Below are 19,804 nucleotides of genomic sequence, written 5' to 3' on the forward strand. Positions count from 1 at the left end.
GTGAAGCAGAGCTACATAAAGTCATCAGCCTTGCTTTCTCCTCTAGCACCATCAAAATCCAGTGGTGAAACAAAAGTCAAGCTGACTGGTGATGGCCTGGGATGCAGTGGATGACCTTTATCTTTCTCAGTTTAGGTGATTACCCAGGTCCCAGTTTGACTGAGGCAACTCCCATTTAGTGACCAAGGGCTAGGATAGAGTTGAGACACAGGATGGCCTAATTTTTATTGTTCAGTCATTTCAATCATGTCTGACTCCTTGTGACCCCAAAGGATGGAGGCATTGTGATGTAGTGGAGGAAGCAGTTGGATGCACAGATAAACAAGGTAGGTGTCCAAATACGGTGACTTTAGGAACCTCATATATTTTTCAAGTTTATCTCAAATGAGGGTCTGTCATAATACCAATAACTCCAAGTTTATTCCTTTAACGACTTCTTGTTTGGGTGAAGAATGTGCATTTTAACTATTCTGCTATTTGGATGGAGTATCAGTTACCTAGCTAACACAGTAATAGGTTTTGGCTTAATAAGACATTCCCACCTACATATAGCTAGGTGACATCGTAGATGACTGTACTTGAAATCAGAAAGACTTGAGAATTGCCATGTGATGATAATTCAGTCTCTTAACCCCCTCAACCTATTTCCTCTTCTGCAAGATGATGGGTTTGGGATTGATGGCCTCTAAGATCCCTTCCAACAGTAAATGCATGATCCTCTGATCTTTTTATACAAATGAGGAAAGGATCATTAAGGAAATGGACAAGATTCGCTTTATTGTGGGTGATTAGAAAGAACAATGGCTTTGGAATCAGGGGACTTGGTTTCAAATCTGAATTTGTGAAATTGTTAGCTGTGTGATCTTGGACAAGTATCTTTACCTTTCTGAACCTCATTTATCTCATTGGTTTGTAAACAGGGGTGGGCTGTATAATATCTAAATCAATAAATTAGTCACAATTCATTTATTAAGCACCTACTATGTGCCAGTTACTGAAACAAACTCAACTTGTAAGTAACTTACACTCTAATGGGGGAGACAAAAGAACATATGTAAATATATAGAGAATTGATATAAAATGAATAAAGTAGTTAAATATAAGTCAGTTTGGGAGGGAAGGCACTCGTAATTGAGGGCCTTAGGAAAGGCTTCATTCAGAAGACGTGACTTAAGCTGTATCTTGAATGAATAGGGATTTTATGAGGTAGAGACAATAGCATGTGTATTCCAAGTATGGGGTATAATCAGCACAAAGATGGAATGTTATATAAAGAACAAACTGTGATACAGTTTGACTGTATCACAAAGCATGGGAGGGAAAGTAATGTCTAACTATGCCAGAAAGAGCATACAGTAACCCATCACTACTGTAGTGGAAAGCGAAAGGTTCTGTAGAGCTAGCAGAACAGTTAGGCAATGAATACTTGGGAGTCGTGAGATGGTAGTAGAATAAAAGAGATAGACACCAAAAAAGACTTATGCCAACTTCCCAAATGTGCTGAGGATTTGTCCTATCTGGAATGGCAGAATGAGCAGAGTAACAGCAGATATTTATGTAGCACTCCAAAGTTTGCAAAGCACATTCCATATATTCTCTGATTTGAACCTTGGGACAACCCTGTGAAGTAGGTATTACAGGTATTGCTACTTCATTTTACAACTGAGGAAGCAAAGATTTGGGGCTAAGTGATTTGTCACAGATGCATAATTAGTGAGTGTCAGAGGAGGCATTGGGACTTGCACCATTAAAGATTTGTGAGTATGGGCATGGGTAATGAGGTCATATCTGTTTTTTAGGTATTTAAGTTTGCCTGCTGTTTGGAGATTCAGTCACAGGGGAGAGATTTGAAGCAAAGAACACAATTAGGATGCTATGGAGTTAGTCCAGGTAAAAGAGGCTAAAGAGCTGAAATCCGGTAGGGGCTGGAAAGAAGAGGATAGACACAAGACATAAAATCCTACATAATTTATTATGGATATAGAGACATTTCAGGCTTACTGAGTTTCAACTGACTTCAATGAAAACAAACATACTATATTAGTGATTTTTCTAAAGATCCATCCCCAGTGTCATTTCAGAGGCATATCTGCTACAGAGATTTATGCTGCCATTTGGCCCAATTATGAATTAATGATTGGTTCATTTAAGGAATAACTCAACCAAATGGCAGTGAATTGAAAAATGAACATACCCTGAAGGGACATGCTGACAGTGATAACTAATTCTGCCTGTTGATAGGACTCAGCTTAGGTCATTCAGAAAATGGGATTGAAAGGAACAAATTTTTCACCTTCATTTCACCATAAGCAGTCTCATTGGCTTTGCCCCACTGACATTTTTAACCATCATGGCCTTGTCAAAGCCCACAAAACTTCAAAGCACAAGCATACCTTGTGAAAGTAGATCTAGAATTTTTTAGGTTCATTTTTCTTCTTTTTCAAATATTAAAAAAAAACTGTGATATCTAAGCTCTTCAATATAAAGAGCACTCTGTCCATTCCATTTGAAGCTTAGCCTACTCTGTACTCACTCCTGAGTACATCTTGACATTTTGAAAATGAATACCAGCCTCCAGAGGATCCTTGATATACTCAGATTTAACAGCTGTTCAAGTTTAGTGATGTATACAGTCATATTAAAAATTTATTAATTGCACATCAGGATTAACTCTGACTGAAAGGTCTATGAGAAATAGAGCCACACAATAACAATCCATTATTATGTCACCTCAGCCTTCACAGAGGACCCTACAGAGCAGGGGAAGACACAAAGGGTGGATGAGTCCATATATATTTCTTTAATCAGCAACAACTTCATAATCCCTGCTGGGAACCATCAACTACACTCAGATTAGCTTTAATGGAGAGCTATGTAGTGAGAATTCTGCCACCTAACCTCCTAATGAGACTTGATTACATTTTTTAATGTGTACTAGATTAGGCAATGCATACTTAAGAACAAATTATAACCTTTTCAAAAGTTGGAATTTTTAAGGAATCAAATAGCAAAGGAAAAGAAGTGACATATTTTAAAAGGCATTCACTGTTAGTAAAAATAACAGGCATTCACTGATAGTAAATATAACAAAAAATTATTTGGCGAGTTTAGTTTTTCTCCTGTTTGGGGGATGGTTATTCACACTTCTTGTAAATAAGATAGTATCTTTATCCGGTCAGCAGTTTAAATCTATTGTTTGTCCAAATTTGATCACACTTCTGTAGTCAACCAGCCATGAAATAGTTTCAAAAGATTTAAAATCTCATTTATTTTTACTAACCCATGTTAAAAATTAATTACTTTGATTTTTACTTTTAGATTTGTCCTTAGTGAGTGATGAGTTCCAAGGCTATTTAAGCATAACCTACTTTCTGTGTGCTGTCAATTTAGAGGGTGGGCTAAGGATGAGCATGCTCTTATTTTGATTTCTCTGCTAAACCCACAAGAACCCATGCTTCAAAGGCCTTCCTTCTCTTATCATCAAATAGAAAGTCCTATGCGATCTGTTGGTAAGTTATGGTGAAAGCCATTCTCCACTCAGGACACTATCACATGTCATTTACTAAACTACTGATTCCACAGCTCCACTGCCCTGTTTTCCTTGAAGAGGTAGCTACTGAGGGAGCTGTGTTCATGGTTGGAGAATGTGGGAATTAGGAATCCTTGTCATTTAGAGAGTCCCAGAAAAGGTAAGTTTAATGGCCAGGATTGCATAAGCAGATATTGTTGTGGTACACATTCCATGTCAGAATGATATTGATCTAACTGAATTGGGCCTACCTTATTAGGTGTCAGTGTGGTTTTATTATATGCAGACCTTAAAATTAACAGGTAGATGGATTCATTCTTTTTCTGGCAAACTACTATGGTTGGGTTGTGGAGAACAGTTCCAGGTCAAACATGGCAAAACTAGACTATGAAGCTAATAGCATATTAATGGAGTTAGAACCATAGATCTTTAGAGATTGAACAGGTCCTTAGATGAAATTGAGTCCCACTCCTTCATTTTTCAGAAGAAGAAACTGAAGCTGAAAGAGATTTTTAAAAAAGCAATGTGGGGCGGAGCCAAGATGGCGGCTGGTAAGCACGGACTAGAGTGAGCTCCGTACCCGAGTCCCTCCAAAAACCTATAAAAAAGGGCTCTGAACCAATTCTAGAATGGCAGAACCCACAGAACAGCAGAGGGAAGAAGGGCTCCAGCCCAGGACAGCCCGGATGGTCTCTGGGTGAGCTCTATTCCACACGGAGCTGGGAGCTGGGAGCTGGGAGCTGGGAACGGAGTGGAGCAGAGCCCAGCCTGAGCGGCGTGGACGATCCAGGCCAGAAGCCGGGCGGAGGGGGCCCTAGCGCCCTGAATATGTGAGCTGCAGCAGTTACCAGACCCCTCGACCCACAAACACCAAAGACTGCGGAGAAGGTTAGTGGGAAAAGCTGCGGGAGTGGAAGGAGTTCGCGGTTCGGCTTCCAGCCCCGGGGACAGCGGAGGTGGGGCAGCTACAGCTGTTGTTGCTTCCGGCTCCAGGCCCACCTGGTGGGGGGAATTGGGTGGCGGGTCACAGCAGGGGTGCGCGGCCTGCCGGGGATCTGAGCCCAGTCTGGACTGGGGGCCCTTGGGGAAGGAGGAGTGCGGCTCTGACAGAGCTGGCGCCTCCCCCCCAAGCGTAGAACATAGAACTCTGTAATCTACAAGCAGTCATGCCCCGCTGAGGGACTCGGGGGTCGAGTTGGTTGGTTGGGAATATGGCCAGGACGCGAAGGCGCGCCCGGATTCGGTCTCGGACTTTGGATTCTTTCTTTGGTGACGGGGAGGACCGGAACATACAGCCTAAAGAGGACAGCAAGGTCATAGAGCCTACAACCAAGGCCTCCAGGAGGAACATGAGCTGGCCCCAGACCATGGAGGAACTCGAGAAGGATTTGGAGGGGCAAGTTGGAGAGGTGGAGGAAGAATTGGGAGGAGAGATGAGAGGGATGCGAGAGAACCATGGAAAACGGGTCGGTGACCTGCTGAGGGAGACCCAAAAAAATGCTGAAGAATACACTGAAGAAAACAACACCTTACAAAATGGACTAACTCAAATGGCAAGGGAGCTCCAAGAAGCCAATGAGGAGAGGAATTCCTTGAGGGGCAGGGTTGGCCAGATGGAAAAGGAGGTCCAGGGGACCACTGAAGAAAATACTACTTTAGAAATTGGATTGGAGCAGGTGGAGGCTGGTGACTTTATGAGAGGTCGGGATATTATAGAACAGAGCCGGAGGAATGAGGAAATGGAAGACAATGTGAAATGTCTCCTTGGAGAAACCACTGGCCTGGAAAATAGATCCAGGAGAGATAATTTAAAAATTGTTGGACTGCCTGAAAGCCATGATCAGGGGGAGAGCCTAGATACCATCTTTCAGGAAGTTATCGGGGAGAGCTGCCCTGATGTTCTGGAGCCGCGGGGCAAAATGGAAGTTGAAGGAGTCCATCGATCGCCTCCGCAGGTAGATCCCGGAAAGAAATCTCCTAGGAATGTTGTTGCCAGGTTCCAGAGCTCCCAGATCAAGGAGAGGGTGCTGCAGGCAGCCAGAAAGAAACAATTTGAATATTGTGGAAGCCCAATCAGACTAACCCAAGACCTGGCAGCTTCTACATTGGGAGATCGAAGGGCTTGGAGTGCGATGTTCCGGAGGTCGGTGGAGCTGGGATTCAAGCCTGGAATCACCTACCCAGCGGGACTGAGTGTCGTGTTCCAAGGCAAAATATGGACTTTCAATAAAATGGAGGACTTTCAGGCTTTCTCAGTGAAAGGACCAGAACTGAATAGAAAATTTGACTTTCAAGCGCGGGAGTCAGGAGAAGCATGAAAAGGTAATCAAGAGACGGAAATTGCAGGGGACTTACTGAGGTTGAACTGTTTTGTTTGCATTCCTACATGGAGAGGTGGTGGGTGTGATTCATGGGACCTCAGTGTTGGGGTGGTTGAAGGGAATATGCATATATATATATGCATATATATATATATGTTTATGTATAGATATAAGTGAATGTGTATGTATGCATGTATCTATGTGTATATGTATGTATGTGTATGTATGTGTATATATATATATGTAAAAGAAGGAGAGCGGACACGGGGTGAGTTGAGGATGAGGGGAAGATAGCTAGAGGAAATGAAATGAAATTAAGGGATGAGAGAGTAACTTACTGAGAGAGGGAGATAGGGAGAGATAGAATGGGGTGGATTATCTCCCATAAAGGTGGCAAGAGGAAGCAGTTCTAGGAGAGGAGGGGAGTGGGCAGGTGAGGGGGGAATGAGTGAACCTTGCTCTCATCAGATTTGGCCTGAGGGGGAATACCATACATACTCAGTTGGGTATCTTACCCCACAGGAAAGAAGAGGGAGGAAGATAAAAAAAAAATAAATAAAAGGCAGGGGGATGATGGAGGGGAGGGCAGATGGGGGTGGAGGTAATCAAAACAAACACTTTGGAAAGGGGACAGGGTCAAGGAAGAAAATTCAATAAAGCGGGATGGGTTGGGAAGGAGCAAAATGTAGTTAGCCTTTCACAACATGAATATTGTGGAAGGGTTATACATAATAATACATGGGGGGCCTAGGTTGAATTGCTCAACTTCTTAGGGAGGGTGGGTGGGAAGGGAAGAGGGAAGGGAATTTGGAACTCAAAGTTTTAAAATCAGATGTTCAAAAACAAAAAAAACTTTTTGTATGCAACTAAAAAATAAGATACACAGGCAATGGGGCGTAGAAATTTATCTTGCCCTACAAGAAAGGAAGGGAAAAGGGGATGAGAGGGGAGGGGGGTGATAGAGGGGAGGGCTGACTGGGGAACAGGGTAACCAGAATATACGCCATCTTGGAGTGGGGGGGAGGGCAGAAATGGGGAGAAAATTTGTAATTCAAACTGTTGTGAAAATCAATGCTGAAAACCAAATTTGTTAAATAAATAAATTGTATTAATAAAAAAAAAAAAAAAAAAAAAGGAAAAGGACCTGTTTGTACAAAAATATTTATAGCATCTTATTTTGTGCTGGCTAAGACTTGGAAATCAAGGGCATGCCCATCAATTGGGGAATGGCTAAACAAGCTATGGTATATGACTGTAATGGAACATTAAAGTGCTATAGGAAATGACAGGCAGAATGATTTCAGAAAAACCTAGAAAGACCTACATAAACTGATGCAAAGTGGGCAGAACCAGGAGAATGTTATACATAGTAACAGCAATATTGTTTGTTGAAAAACTATGAATAACTTAGCTATTCTAAGCGACACAATGATCCAAGACAATCCCAAAGGACCAATGATGAAGCATACTGTCTACCTCCAGAGAAAGAACTGATATTGTTTGAATATAGACTGAAGCATGCTATTTTTTCACCTTTTTATTCATTTTCTTTCATTTGAGTTTTCTTCTGCAAAATGACTAATATGGAAATGTTTTACATGATTGTGTATGTATAATCTATATCTGATTGCTTACTGTCTCAGGGAGGGAGAAATACAAAGAGGGAAGGAATACTAGAATTTGGAGCTCAAAACTTAAAGTAAATGTTAAAAGTTGTGATATCATGTAATTGAGGGAAAAATAAAATACATATCAAAAAAATAAAAAAAAAAAATAAATGGCTTAGCTTATACCACCTTAAGGGAAACTGGACCACGGCCAAAGATGACTCTAGAGGTGGTCAACAAATTGACTTTAAAAAAACAATTAAAGGGAGCAATATTTAAAATTTTTTTTTAAATTCTGAACTTAAATACCAAATAAAAGTTTTCCATACAAATACTAGAACAGGGAAAAAAAGACCATATGTAGAACTGTGAATCTCTATTATATACAGTTTGCTTTTCCTTTTAGGTGTATAATAAATTCAACGTGTAATTTTTAAAAAAAAAAAAAAAAAGCAATGTGGATTTATCTTGTCATTCACACTCCCATACCATTCTCTTTGAGACTAGTAGCACAGACCTTTGAGACACTGCATGCTTTAGAAATGGGTAAGCCAATTAGGTAGTTATTGCAAGACTACAAGTGAGAGGTGATTAGGGCCTGAGCAATCTTTCCTCTGAGCAAATCTCACTTAACTTTATAGGCAAATTAAGTTGGGGTCTTGTTCCTTCAGTCCCCTGAACACCAAAACCTTGATGCCACCTATCATTTTGGTTCCACTGTTTTCTCCAAAGTCTCAAATTATAAAAAAGAAAATTTTCAAGTATGATTTCTATAAATCACTGGAATATTATTTTTGCTTCCATACATGATGGGTTCCTAGGTTATTTTTAAAAATTTCATTCTGAAAATATTAGACACATTTTACACATTAATAGCAACACAATTAAATAACCAGTACAAATGTACTGAGCACCTTATTGGTACAAAGTACCATACTATGAACTGATGCACAATGAAATGAGCAGAACCAGGAGAAAAAAATTACAAATTAACAATAACCTTTGAACGACTAACAACTTTGTAAGATTCTAGATCTCTGATCAATGCAGTGACTAACCATGATTCCAAATGACTGGTTAAGAAACATGCTATGGAATTCCTGACAGAGATTTGATGGATTCAAGAATTTTTTTTTGGAGATGGCCAATATGGTAATTAGTTTTGCTTGGCTATCTGTCACATATATGTTATACTGGTTTGTTTGGTTTTTTTCACTTTTTTCCCTTAAACGGTTGTGGGGGTGAGTAGGAAGCAGAGAAAATACATTTTCATCATTTGAAAATAAAATAAAGTGAAATGAAAGAAAGCAAAGTACCATACTAGAGGTCATGAACATAAATAACCCGGCTATGGAATTCCACTCCCAGTCTGGGGCTATGACAGGCAGGCTGATTTTGTAGAAGGTAGTTTAAGTTTGGCCAGACATTTTTCTGGGCAGTCTTTTGGCTTGGAGACCATTTAAAGGATTGTAGGCAGTTGTATCAGGGAAGTAGGTAAAAGTTAGAAAATAAAAGTTTGAAGCAAATACAGGCAATAGGTCAGTCTCAGAGTCAAAATGTTCTCATCTACTTTATCACTGAGAGTTTTGCGTAAAGGAAGTTCAGCACTCTGGACAGACCGCTTTCCACCCCCCACCCTCCCAAATATCTGACCTTTTCTGCAGACATAATGCATTTCAATCCTCCTCAGATCACTCATTTTCCGTCCCTTGCCTTACTCCAGCTGACTATATATACTATAAGGAATTCTACTAATTGAATGAGCTTTGTATTTTTATACTGGATATAGTCTCTATATAGTTGAGAAATTTCCACCTTTCATCTTGAGGTTCTACATCCAGTGTGAGGACCATATCTTCATGCCTCATTTACAGCTACACAGAGTTGCTCATGCTCTCAAGGATATTAGCAAGCTGACATGAAGCTGAGAATAGGGGAACACATCTTTTATCATTGGATAGTTACTCCCCCAAAGATTCACATTGTAGCTTTTTGAGCATGGGGTAAAAAAATTATCTAAATAGTTTTCTAAGAAGATTAATATGTAGGTACTGCACAGATCATTTGGCAGGAGATGGCAGAAAAGACTGGAAACAGAGGGTCCAGTTAAGAATCTCTTGTAATAATCTAGGTTTGAGATGATGTCTGAAGTAGAATGGTCATGGTTAAGAATGAAGAAGGAGTGACAGATACTATAAACATTTCAAAAACAAGATGATGACTTATAATTCTGAGTTGTGAGGAAGAGCAAGAAGTAAAAAAAAGGCAGTCCAATGTCTTATACCTCCCAGCCTCTCAGTTTCATAATTGGGTGGCTAGTGATAACAAAGGTGAAGAAGTGAAAAGAGAGATTTCACTTGGAAGAGAAGGTAATGATCTTGAATTGAGACATTTTGATTTCAAGGCAATCTTGGAATTGTTTTATGTAAGGTAATTGGAAATGGGGCCTTGAACAATAGGTAGAAAGCAGGCTTGGGTATTTATATTAGAAAGAAGTGGTTGTTGAAGACATAGGAGTGGATTTTTTCAAGTTAGAGAAAATAACAGTTGTAGATTGTACCTTGGGCAATCTACATTTAGGAGAAAAGATGGAGGAAGAATGAGTCATCAGAGGGGTAGGTAAGGAATTATGAGAAAGGGAGGGGTCTTCAATAACTCATATTGGGCAATATTTTATTCGAAAAAATTTCTAGAGGTTTTAATGCAGTGTAAGCTTAATATAAGTGAACAGCATAACATTGCCAAACAAGTTAAAGTTACTTTCAGTTTCATTAAAAGAAACGTACCCACAACACAGAAGATCCATCAGTATTCAACCACAGTTGGATTATATCAAGAGCATTGTATTCAGTTCTGGACTCCACATTTCAGGAAAGACATTGACAACTTGGCAAGTTTCCAGAAGAGAGCAACCAGTCAGTTTAAAAGGACTTGAGACAACGCTATATAATACTCAGTTGAAAGAAAAGATTTTTATGCAGGATAAGAGAAGATTCGGGGATATGATTGCCATCTTTAAATATTTGAAGAATTCTCATATGGAAATGGATTAGGCATATTCTGTTTATCCTCAGAAGGCACAACTAGTAATAGGTAGACATTTTAGTGAGATAGGTATAAGGCACAATTTCTTAATGGCTATCTCAAAATGGAATGGAATAAGTTGTGTCATAGGAGGTAGTTGTTTTCTCCTCAGTGGTGGTTGTTATACAAAGATGGATGATCACTTCTTAAGGATGCTGTAAAGGGAACTGTTAGCACACTGCTGATTGAACTAGATGACTTCTTAAGTCCCTTCCAACTGTGAGATTGTGACTCTGAATGTCATGGAAGTTAAGAAAAGAGAGGGTTTTATAGAGGAAGCCATGAGTGTTAAAAGCCACAAAGAAATCAAAGAACTCAAGGACTGATAAAAGAGCCACTGGATTTAGTAATTAGGAAGTCATGGATGACATTTGAAGACCAAGTGGTGTGAGCAGGCTGGGAAGTCAGATTGTTAGAGATTTTTGAAAAAGTGAATAGTGAAAAAAGGAAGTTTTTGCAAACCATTCATTTGAATTATCATGTAAGCATTAACATTTCATATCTATAGTTCTGAGATCATCTATAATTTTGTAGAATTACTTTTATAATTAAATGAAATATTTGAGAACATAACTATTTGAATAGCAAAGGAATTTTATAAACACTACTACTCACTAATTGTTGTAGTCCCTTCTTATTATTGTTTCAAATAATCATAGTTAAGATTATGAACTTTTATTCCCAAATGGAGAGAATGAGTTTTTTCTCTTAAAGAGACCACAAAATTTTAAAAATTGAAATTTTAGAATAACTTTATAAATGTAAGCATCATGCATGGAACACCCCATGCTCTGATCATTTTTTTTTAATGTTAGGAATATTCTCATCCTATTATACCTTTTTTATGATAAACTTGTCTTTTAGATTGAGTTAGACACCAGGGGAAAAAAATTGAATGAGTACACTAATCAACTAATAAACAAGTATTTATTGAATGACCTCTAAATGAAAAGACTATGTTTAGCCTAGTGAGGCATTAAATAAAAAAATCTCTTCCTTCAAAAAATGCAAGTTACTGATCTGGAACAAGAGTGATAGTACTAGATTATCTGATATATTCCCTAAGTCTTATAGTGTCTCCTGTTTTGAATTGGGAAATTAAACATAGTTTATACATCTCTGATATTTTGTTCTAGTCGGTAAATGTTTATTAAGAAGTTTCTTTGTATAAAACGCTGTACCTAGCTCCAGGGAGACAAAGATAAAAATGAAACAACCTCTGTCTCTAAGGCATTTAGATACTGTTGGGGCTCTGTAATCTCATTGCTGTGGTTGTTTCTTCACTGGTGTAGAAAATATCCTATGCCTTTTTATCCTTTACTATACTTCTGTAGATCCTTCTAGAAATCATCTGCAGAGAACCTATCCTGTATGCTGGAGTGCTTTCTAAACTATTTAAATATTTTGAGGATACTGACTAGTGCAAGACTTGGTTTGCCCATCCATTATTCATATACATACACACATGCATATGTACGTACATAAATACGTACATATATACGTACATGTAGGTTGTGTATATGTGTGTCTGTATCCTACCTATCTTTCTGGTTATACATGTCCTTAATATTTTTTTTTTCCTTTTTAGCACTTTTGATACATGTCACCATTAGTGGGGCACCTAGGCAGTGCAGTGGATAGAGTGTTGGGCTGCAGTAAGGAAGATTCCTCTTCCTAATTTCAAGTCTAGCCTCAGACATTTACTAGCTGTGTGACATTGAGCAAGTCACATAATCCTGTTTGCCTCAGTTCCTCATCTGTAAAAGAAGCTAGAGAAGGAAATGGGAAACTACTCTAGCATCTTTGCCAAGAAAACCCCGAAATAAGGTCACAAAGAGGCAGACATAATTAAAACAACTGAACAACACCACCAACACCATTAATAGTGTTCTTTAGGACATTACTACTTCTATGTGTTTTATTGCCCTCTTTATCATCTAAATTTTTATTTTTTTGAGGATGTGATATTCCATGATTCATAACTATATATCATTAATGGAGAAATATTGGCATTGAGAAGATAGATTTTTTTTTGGCAAGAAAAATGTTGGAATCATTGAAAGTGCTGATAAATTTTCCAAAACAATCTAGACTGCCTTTTTAAAAATTCTGCTCCATACTGGACCCCTCTCATTGTCTATCTTAAGCTGTCTGTCAAATATCTATATACAGATAGACTAATTCAATTGAGTTCTCATCTGCATGCTGCAGTCTGGACAATACATATTCTTTACAAATTCTAATTGAGTTTGAATGTTGTTGTCAACTCTGTATCAGTTTCATAGGTTTAGATATTCAATGATACAATGGATATTGAGTTAATAATAAATTATGTATGTTAATTATTTGGTCTAAAATTTTTGAAATTTTCTCTACTCATTTATTTATCATTATAATACCTTTATTACAACATAGATGTATATGCTAAGTTTATCCATTCTGCTGTAGTAGTAAAATCTTCCTAATTAAGGATACTGAAATGAAGGTACATTTGGGAAATTTTCAGCTCTGGCGCTAAAATTGCAATGGTTTGTTTTTGTTTAAAAATGCTTCATACCATTTTACTCTATTTCTATAGAAATAACAAAAATAATGCATAATTCAAAATGCTGTAAAAAATTCTGAAACTGGTACATATCCTGCTGTTAAATATGTTTATTTTAACAGCAGTTATTTATAATTCAGGACAAATACCCATTTATGAATTATTTTACTATAAACAAAAAGATTTCCTCCTCCAGAAACATCAGTGGTTGATAGGCATCATCAAAAGTATAAGAAGTGAAATGTACCATTGATCAGGAAGTTGACCTTGAAGTTATTCTCTTTTCTAAAGGTAATACTGAAATATTGATAAAAGACAGTGAGAAGAAAGGTGAAGATATAGGTTATTCTCTCTAAAATGCTTTCTCCCTTAGTATCTCATACTGGTTCCAATAAATATCAGAAAGTATTAAAATGAAATGACTTTAAACCTTCCAAAATATATTTTTTTAAAAAATAACTACAGTATTCACAATCATGAATGAATGAAGCATTTATTAAGAACTTACTCTGTTCCTGGAACTGTATAAAGTGTGAGGATTGTAAATATAAAAACAAAACAAAACAAACAAAAAAACACAAAATAAACGCTGCCCTTAAAGAGATTATTTTATAAGAGAAGAAAATATCAAATACAGGGCAGTGATTGCTAGGGAGGAATATAATGCTATAGGGATGGTGAATGGAGTCATAGAGTCAACTGACATATCTTTTCTATAGATAGATAGATGCATACATATAGATACATACATATATACATATTAAAATTTCATTTTTTGTCAATTAAATGTAAAAATAATTTTTACAGAATTTTTTTATGTTTTGAGTTTCAAATTCTATCTCACCTCCCTGAGATAGTAAGCAATCAGATGTAGGTTATACTTATGTGATCATATAAAACATTTCCATATTAGTCATTTTGTACAAGAAGATTCAAATAGAAAAAAAGAAAGTGAAAAATAAAATGCTTCAGTCTGTATTCAGAAAATATCAGTTTTTTTTTCCTCTGGAAGCAGTAAGTATGCTTCATCATTAGTCTTTTGGGATTGTCTTGGATCATTGTATTGCTGAGAAGAACTAAGTCATCCACAGTTCATCATACAATATTGCTGTCACTTTGTGCAGTGTTCTAGTTCTGCTCGCTTCAGTTTGTATCAGTGCATGTAAGTCTTTCCAAGTTTTTCTGAAATCATCCTGCTTGTCATTTCTTAAAGTGCAATAATATCCTATTGCAACCACATACCACAACTTGTTTAGCCAGCCCCTAAATGATGGGAATCCCTTCAATTTCCATTTCTTAGCCCCCACAAAAAAAGAACTGCTATAAATATCTTTGCACAAATATGTCCTTTCCCTCCTTTTTTTGGTGTCTTTGGGATATATACCTAGCAGTGGTATTTCTGGATGAAAGGGTATGTCCAGTTTTCTAGCTCTTTTGGCATAGTTCTCAGTTCTTCTCCAGAATGGTTGGATAAGTTCATAACTCCACTAACAGTGCATTAGTGTCCAGATTTTCCCACAGCTCCTCCAACATTTATCATTTTCCTTTTTTTTTTTGTCATGGTAGCCAATCTGATAGGTGTGTTTCAACAATCTGCCTAGCAGCTGTTGTGGGGGTGAAGAGACCAACACAAGCCCAACAACAAGCATGCTACCAGCATGCTGCAAAAGCCCAGATTCTTTTGATCTGCTTTTCTAAGGAAAGCAACGTTAAGGGGCTAACAAGCTTACTTTAATTCAGCATACAAATACCATTCACTTAGTTCAGGGGAAAAAGCCAGCACCCTGAACTTCAGAGCAAATACAAACAAATTACAAACATCAACAGACAGACCAAATACAATTCATAGTTACCAACATTTAGGTTCAGCCCGGGAGCTCATAACAAGGGCTGGCCCAGAGTCACTTGCGCCACCATTGCTGTGGGTCAGAGCTCCGAAAAAGAGAAAGCCAACCCCTGGTTTTATAGCTTTTTCAGGGTCAAGGGTGAGTCACACATGCAACTCATCCTTGTGACCTAAAATTGTCACAAAGAGGCAACTTAAACCCATGTGGTTTAAAAGCCTCTGTTGTCCCAAACATGTCACTCAAACTCATGTGTAAACTAGGCCCTCCCCTGAGGCAAGGAAGTCACCAAGGACTCTCAATCTAGTCAAGGAAACAAAGGCCAAACTCTTCAAGGGCACTTGGTTGAACTGAATGCTAAGAGCCCATTTTGTTTACCAACACAAGGTGTAAAGTGGTACCTCAGTTGTTTTAATTTGTATTTCTCTAATCAATAGTGATTTAGAGCATTTTTTCACATGACTATAGAGAGTTTTTATTTCTTTGTCTGAAAACTGCTTGTGCATATCCTTTGCTTACATATCTTTTCTAGGAATAGTGGTGATTTGTTTACTCTTACCACAGCTAAGATTGAAAATAGGGAGGAAGGGGAACTGGAGAGTCAGCTCAGAGGTGGAGTCTAGAACACTGGAGCCTGGCATGAAGTTGGTCAGAGAGCAGCATAATATGTCTAGTTTGGGAAGATATAGTGAACTATCACTAGTCAGAAGTTCCCTACTCCCCTCCCACCCCCACCCCCAGACATAAGGGATCTGGAGAGCCAAGGCAGAGTGAAAGCTAGAGCACAAGAGGATGGTCTGAAGATGAGTATGCACAAAATAATGCTTGATATTTATCTTATTGGTATTCAGTTGACCTTTACTAAAGTCCTCCTCCTCAAATACTTCATCAAGATATGCAAGTGATCCTTGGTGTTTGAAGGCTATGCCAATTGGGTTCAAGCTCTGTCAGGTCCTTTCAAGCTGAAGAGGTTTTGAATAGACTCAGTGATAGACTGTATACCTCATGCAAGGGGCCCAGCCTAGTTAAATTCATGGAGGCTCAATACCACAAGATTGGTCACCAAGACATGGATTTCTTTTGGCTATAGCAACTTATAAAAATCCATTGCTGAGCTGTGAATCTATTGCATTTTTCTTTGGAAGAGTCAGTGTTCACACTGATGAAATCATGGGCCTTTGACAGTTTGAAGTATTTATTTTGCTATTGTATGTTCAAAGATCTAAAATGGGAGATTAAATCGTAATACAATCTAACACACATTTCATAGATGCACATTATACACACTTTCTTTTGGAGAGTTGGTGAATCTAAAACAAATTCATCTTAATGGAAAGTCTCTTCTCAATTAAGACAAAAGGCCTTTATTAAGCATTTATTTTGTGCCAAGCACTGTGCTAATCATTGCTGATACAAAGAGTCATTATCCTCGAGGAGCTCACATTTTATTGGGAAAATACTAAGCAACAAACAACTATTTGTGCATAAGATATATACAGTTTAAATGGCAGGTATTTTCAGAGGAAAGACACTAGCATTAAGGGACATCAGGAAAGGCTTCCTGTTGAAGGTAGGATTTTAGCCAGGACTTGAAGGAATTCAGGGAAGCCAGGAAGAAGAGATGAGGAGGGAAACTATTCCATAGATGGGGGACTGCTATTGACAATGCCAGATTATGAAAATGGAATGTCCTATGTGAGGAACAGCAAGAAGGCCAGTGAAACTAGGTCACAGAATACATAGTATGTGTGTGGGGGGGGGAGGAATGTAAAAATACTGGATAGGTGGGAGGGGACAGGTTACAAAGAATTTTTAATGTCAATTATGTTGTATTTGACTCTGGATATGAAAAAGAACCACTGGAATTTATTGAAAAGAAGTGTGCCATCATCAGGTCTGTTCTTTAGGAAGATTTACTTGACAACTAAGTGAAGGACAGACTTGAAGCAGGGAGACTGACTAGTAGGCTATTACAATCATCCAGGCATGAGGTGACAAAGGCACACACTAAGGTAATGGTAGCATCAAAAGAGAGAAGAATGCACATGCCGAAGATATTCCACAGGTACAATGGACAGCACTTGACAACAGATTGGATATGGGGGTGAGAGACAGTGAGGGGTGGAGGATAATATCTAGGTTACAAGCCTGAGTGGGAGGATAGTGGTACCCTTTACAATAAGAGTTCAGAAGGATGTAGCGGGGTTTTGGGGAGGAGGAGGGAGGGAAAGATAATGAGTTCAGTTTTGAATATGTTGAGTTAAAGATAAGACATCTAGTTTGAAATGTCTAATAGGTAGTTAAAGATTCAAATCCAGAGTTTAGGAGAGAGGGTAAGTCTGGATAATCAGATTTGAAAATCATCAAAATAGAGGTGGTAATTGAAACCATGGGAGCTGATGAAATTAATGAGTGACATAGGATAGAAGGAGACAGAAGATGGCCAAGGACAGAGACCTGAGGGACACCCATGATCAGCAGTTATTACTTGGGAAAAGATCCAACAAACGAGACTGAGAAGAAGTAGTCACACAGATAGGAAGAGAACCAGGATAGAGAAGTATTACAAAAACCTAGGCAGAAGAGAGTATCAAAGAGAAGAGGGTAATTGATAGTGTCAATAGATAAAATAGTTTAAATGGATAAGGATTAAAAGGGGTGCAATAGATTTGGCAACTGAGAGATCATTGTTAGATTTGAAGACAGCAGTTTGGGTTTCTGATGAAGTTAGAAGCCAGGTTGCAAAGAATTAAGAAGAGAGTGAGAGGAGAGGAAACTGGGGTACCTCTTGTAGATAGTCTTTTCAAGGAGGTTATACACAAAAGGCAGGGATGGAAAGACTAAATGAGAGTTTTTTGAGAATGGAGGGGACATGAGCATGGGAAGCACCTAATAAGAAAACAAGGGGATATTGAAGATAAGTGAAGGGTGAGCATAATGGAAGGAACAATCTGCTGAAGAACATGGGATAGAATAGGATTGCTTGTGCAGACACAGCACTCATTGAGGGAAAAAAGAATGAAAAAAAGGAGAATGTCTGAGAGGTAGGTCAACAACAGTCATCAGAATTTGGATTCAGTAATAAATATGAACTTAATGATTCTCAGAAGCAAAGATATTACTAAGTGATGGTGGTAGAGGATGAGATTGGTAGTTGAAATAAGGAGCAAGTATTCCAACTCCTCCAATGTGACCAGTCAATTGGGCGTATGAGTGAAAGTGGAACCAGTGCTGGAAAGGGTAGCCAGGAAAACTGTGTCAGCAAGAGGGAGAAAGGTCTCAGTGAATCCAAGAAGCTGGAAAGAGCAAGAAAGCCAAAGGTTTAAGTTGAAACCTAATTTGTTACCTATGGAGCAGACATTCTAGAGATAACAGTGGAAAGATTGAATAGCTTTAGAGTGGCACATTGGTGAGAACTGGTTGGGGGGAGAAGGGAATGAGGGAATGGCCCATGATGGATGGAGAAATAAATGCCTGACTTGTTCATGTTAAAAAAATATACATTTTATTCTGTACCCGCAAGTCCATCATCCCTCTGCCAGGAGGTAGGTAGTATGCTTCATAGTTAGTCCTCTGGAATCATGGTTGGTCATTGTGTTGATCATTCCTTAAATCCTTCAAAAAATTTTCCCAATATTGTTGTTGCATAGCTTGTTCTCCTGCTTCTGTTCATCTTACTCAGCATCAGTTACAAGTCTTTCCAGGTGTCTCTGAAACCATCACCTTTGTCACTTCTTATGATACAAAAGTATTCCATCACCTTCATGTGCCATATATTGACCCATTCTCCACTTTTTGGATACCCCCTTTAGATTCCAGTTCTTTGCCAACACAGAAAGGGTAGCTATAAATGTAATTCTTTAACACATGGTCCAGGTTCCTTTTTCTTTGATCTCTTTGGGGCATTGGACTAATAGTGGTATTACTAGGTCAAAGGATATCCACAATTTAATAACTTAGGGGCATAGTTATAAATTGATTTTCAGAATCATCCCCAGAAATTTACAATAGTGTAGGCCAAAGGAACTTCCATCATAGGTGAATTTGGGGGTGCTACATTGGATTCGGTAATTCTTTTAATGGAGGATGACAATCTATAGCTAGAAAATTAATTATGGTTTACTTGAAAGGAATTCAAGGAAATTCTCAGTTATGCCAAGGTTCATGGAACTCTGGGTGGTGCTGCAGCAATGACTAGTATCAAGCTGGGGTTCAAAGTTCCTGCAAGAGTACGTCAATGAAATGGTGGATTGAGGATTGTAAGAAGATCTTCAAGACTAACTTGCAAAACCCCTTATGCCAGGCAGGCTCATTCAATGGGATAATAATCTATGTTAATAGAACAATGGTTAACACATGATTCATGGAACTGTGTGAAGAGAGAGAAAGGGAATGATAGGTAGCTTAGCTCAATGCCTATGAATCTTGGGGAGAAATCATTCATCTCAGAACTAGGAATAAAGATAAAGGGAAAGTAGTTATCACTTTGAAACCTAGAGCTACCTCATAAAACAGCATTTGGGGGGGTTGGGCTTTAGATGGGAAAACAGTGTAACGGATGAAGTCAATGGTGTCTGGTTGAGGTTTCCCATCCCTCAGACTCAATAATTTGGGAACTATCCCTGGGTCCCATTTTTATTTACAGGTGCCAAGGAATTTACTGAAATGATATAGGCAACATTCCTCTCCTCTACCACCTCCTCATGGAAGGTATGAGCAATACTTGATAGAATCGATTCAAAGAAGTGCACCTGAGGTATCTTTGGAATTCCTATATAACATGTAGCTTTGAGTTCAGAGTCATCCAGAGGAGATATTTTCACTTAGATCATTTGAGAGGTGGAGAGGAAAAAGCAACAGCCAGCCATCAGTGG

At 38.4% G+C, this 19,804-nt stretch overlaps 1 protein-coding gene across 1 annotated transcript in view; it reads left to right on the top strand.

The window, feature by feature from the left end:
- Positions 1 to 4,740: 4,740 nt before the first annotated feature.
- NKAIN3 (sodium/potassium transporting ATPase interacting 3) overlaps positions 4,741 to 19,804 on the top strand; it is a 451,267-nt gene continuing 436,203 nt past the window's right edge. The window contains exon 1 of the mRNA XM_036744080.1: positions 4,741 to 4,995. Within this exon, the coding sequence (XP_036599975.1) occupies positions 4,741 to 4,995 (255 nt within the window). The remainder of the gene's footprint in view (positions 4,996 to 19,804) is intronic.

This window comes from Trichosurus vulpecula, chromosome 1, assembly GCF_011100635.1.
Source record: "Trichosurus vulpecula isolate mTriVul1 chromosome 1, mTriVul1.pri, whole genome shotgun sequence".
NCBI classification, from domain to species: Eukaryota; Metazoa; Chordata; class Mammalia; order Diprotodontia; family Phalangeridae; genus Trichosurus; species Trichosurus vulpecula.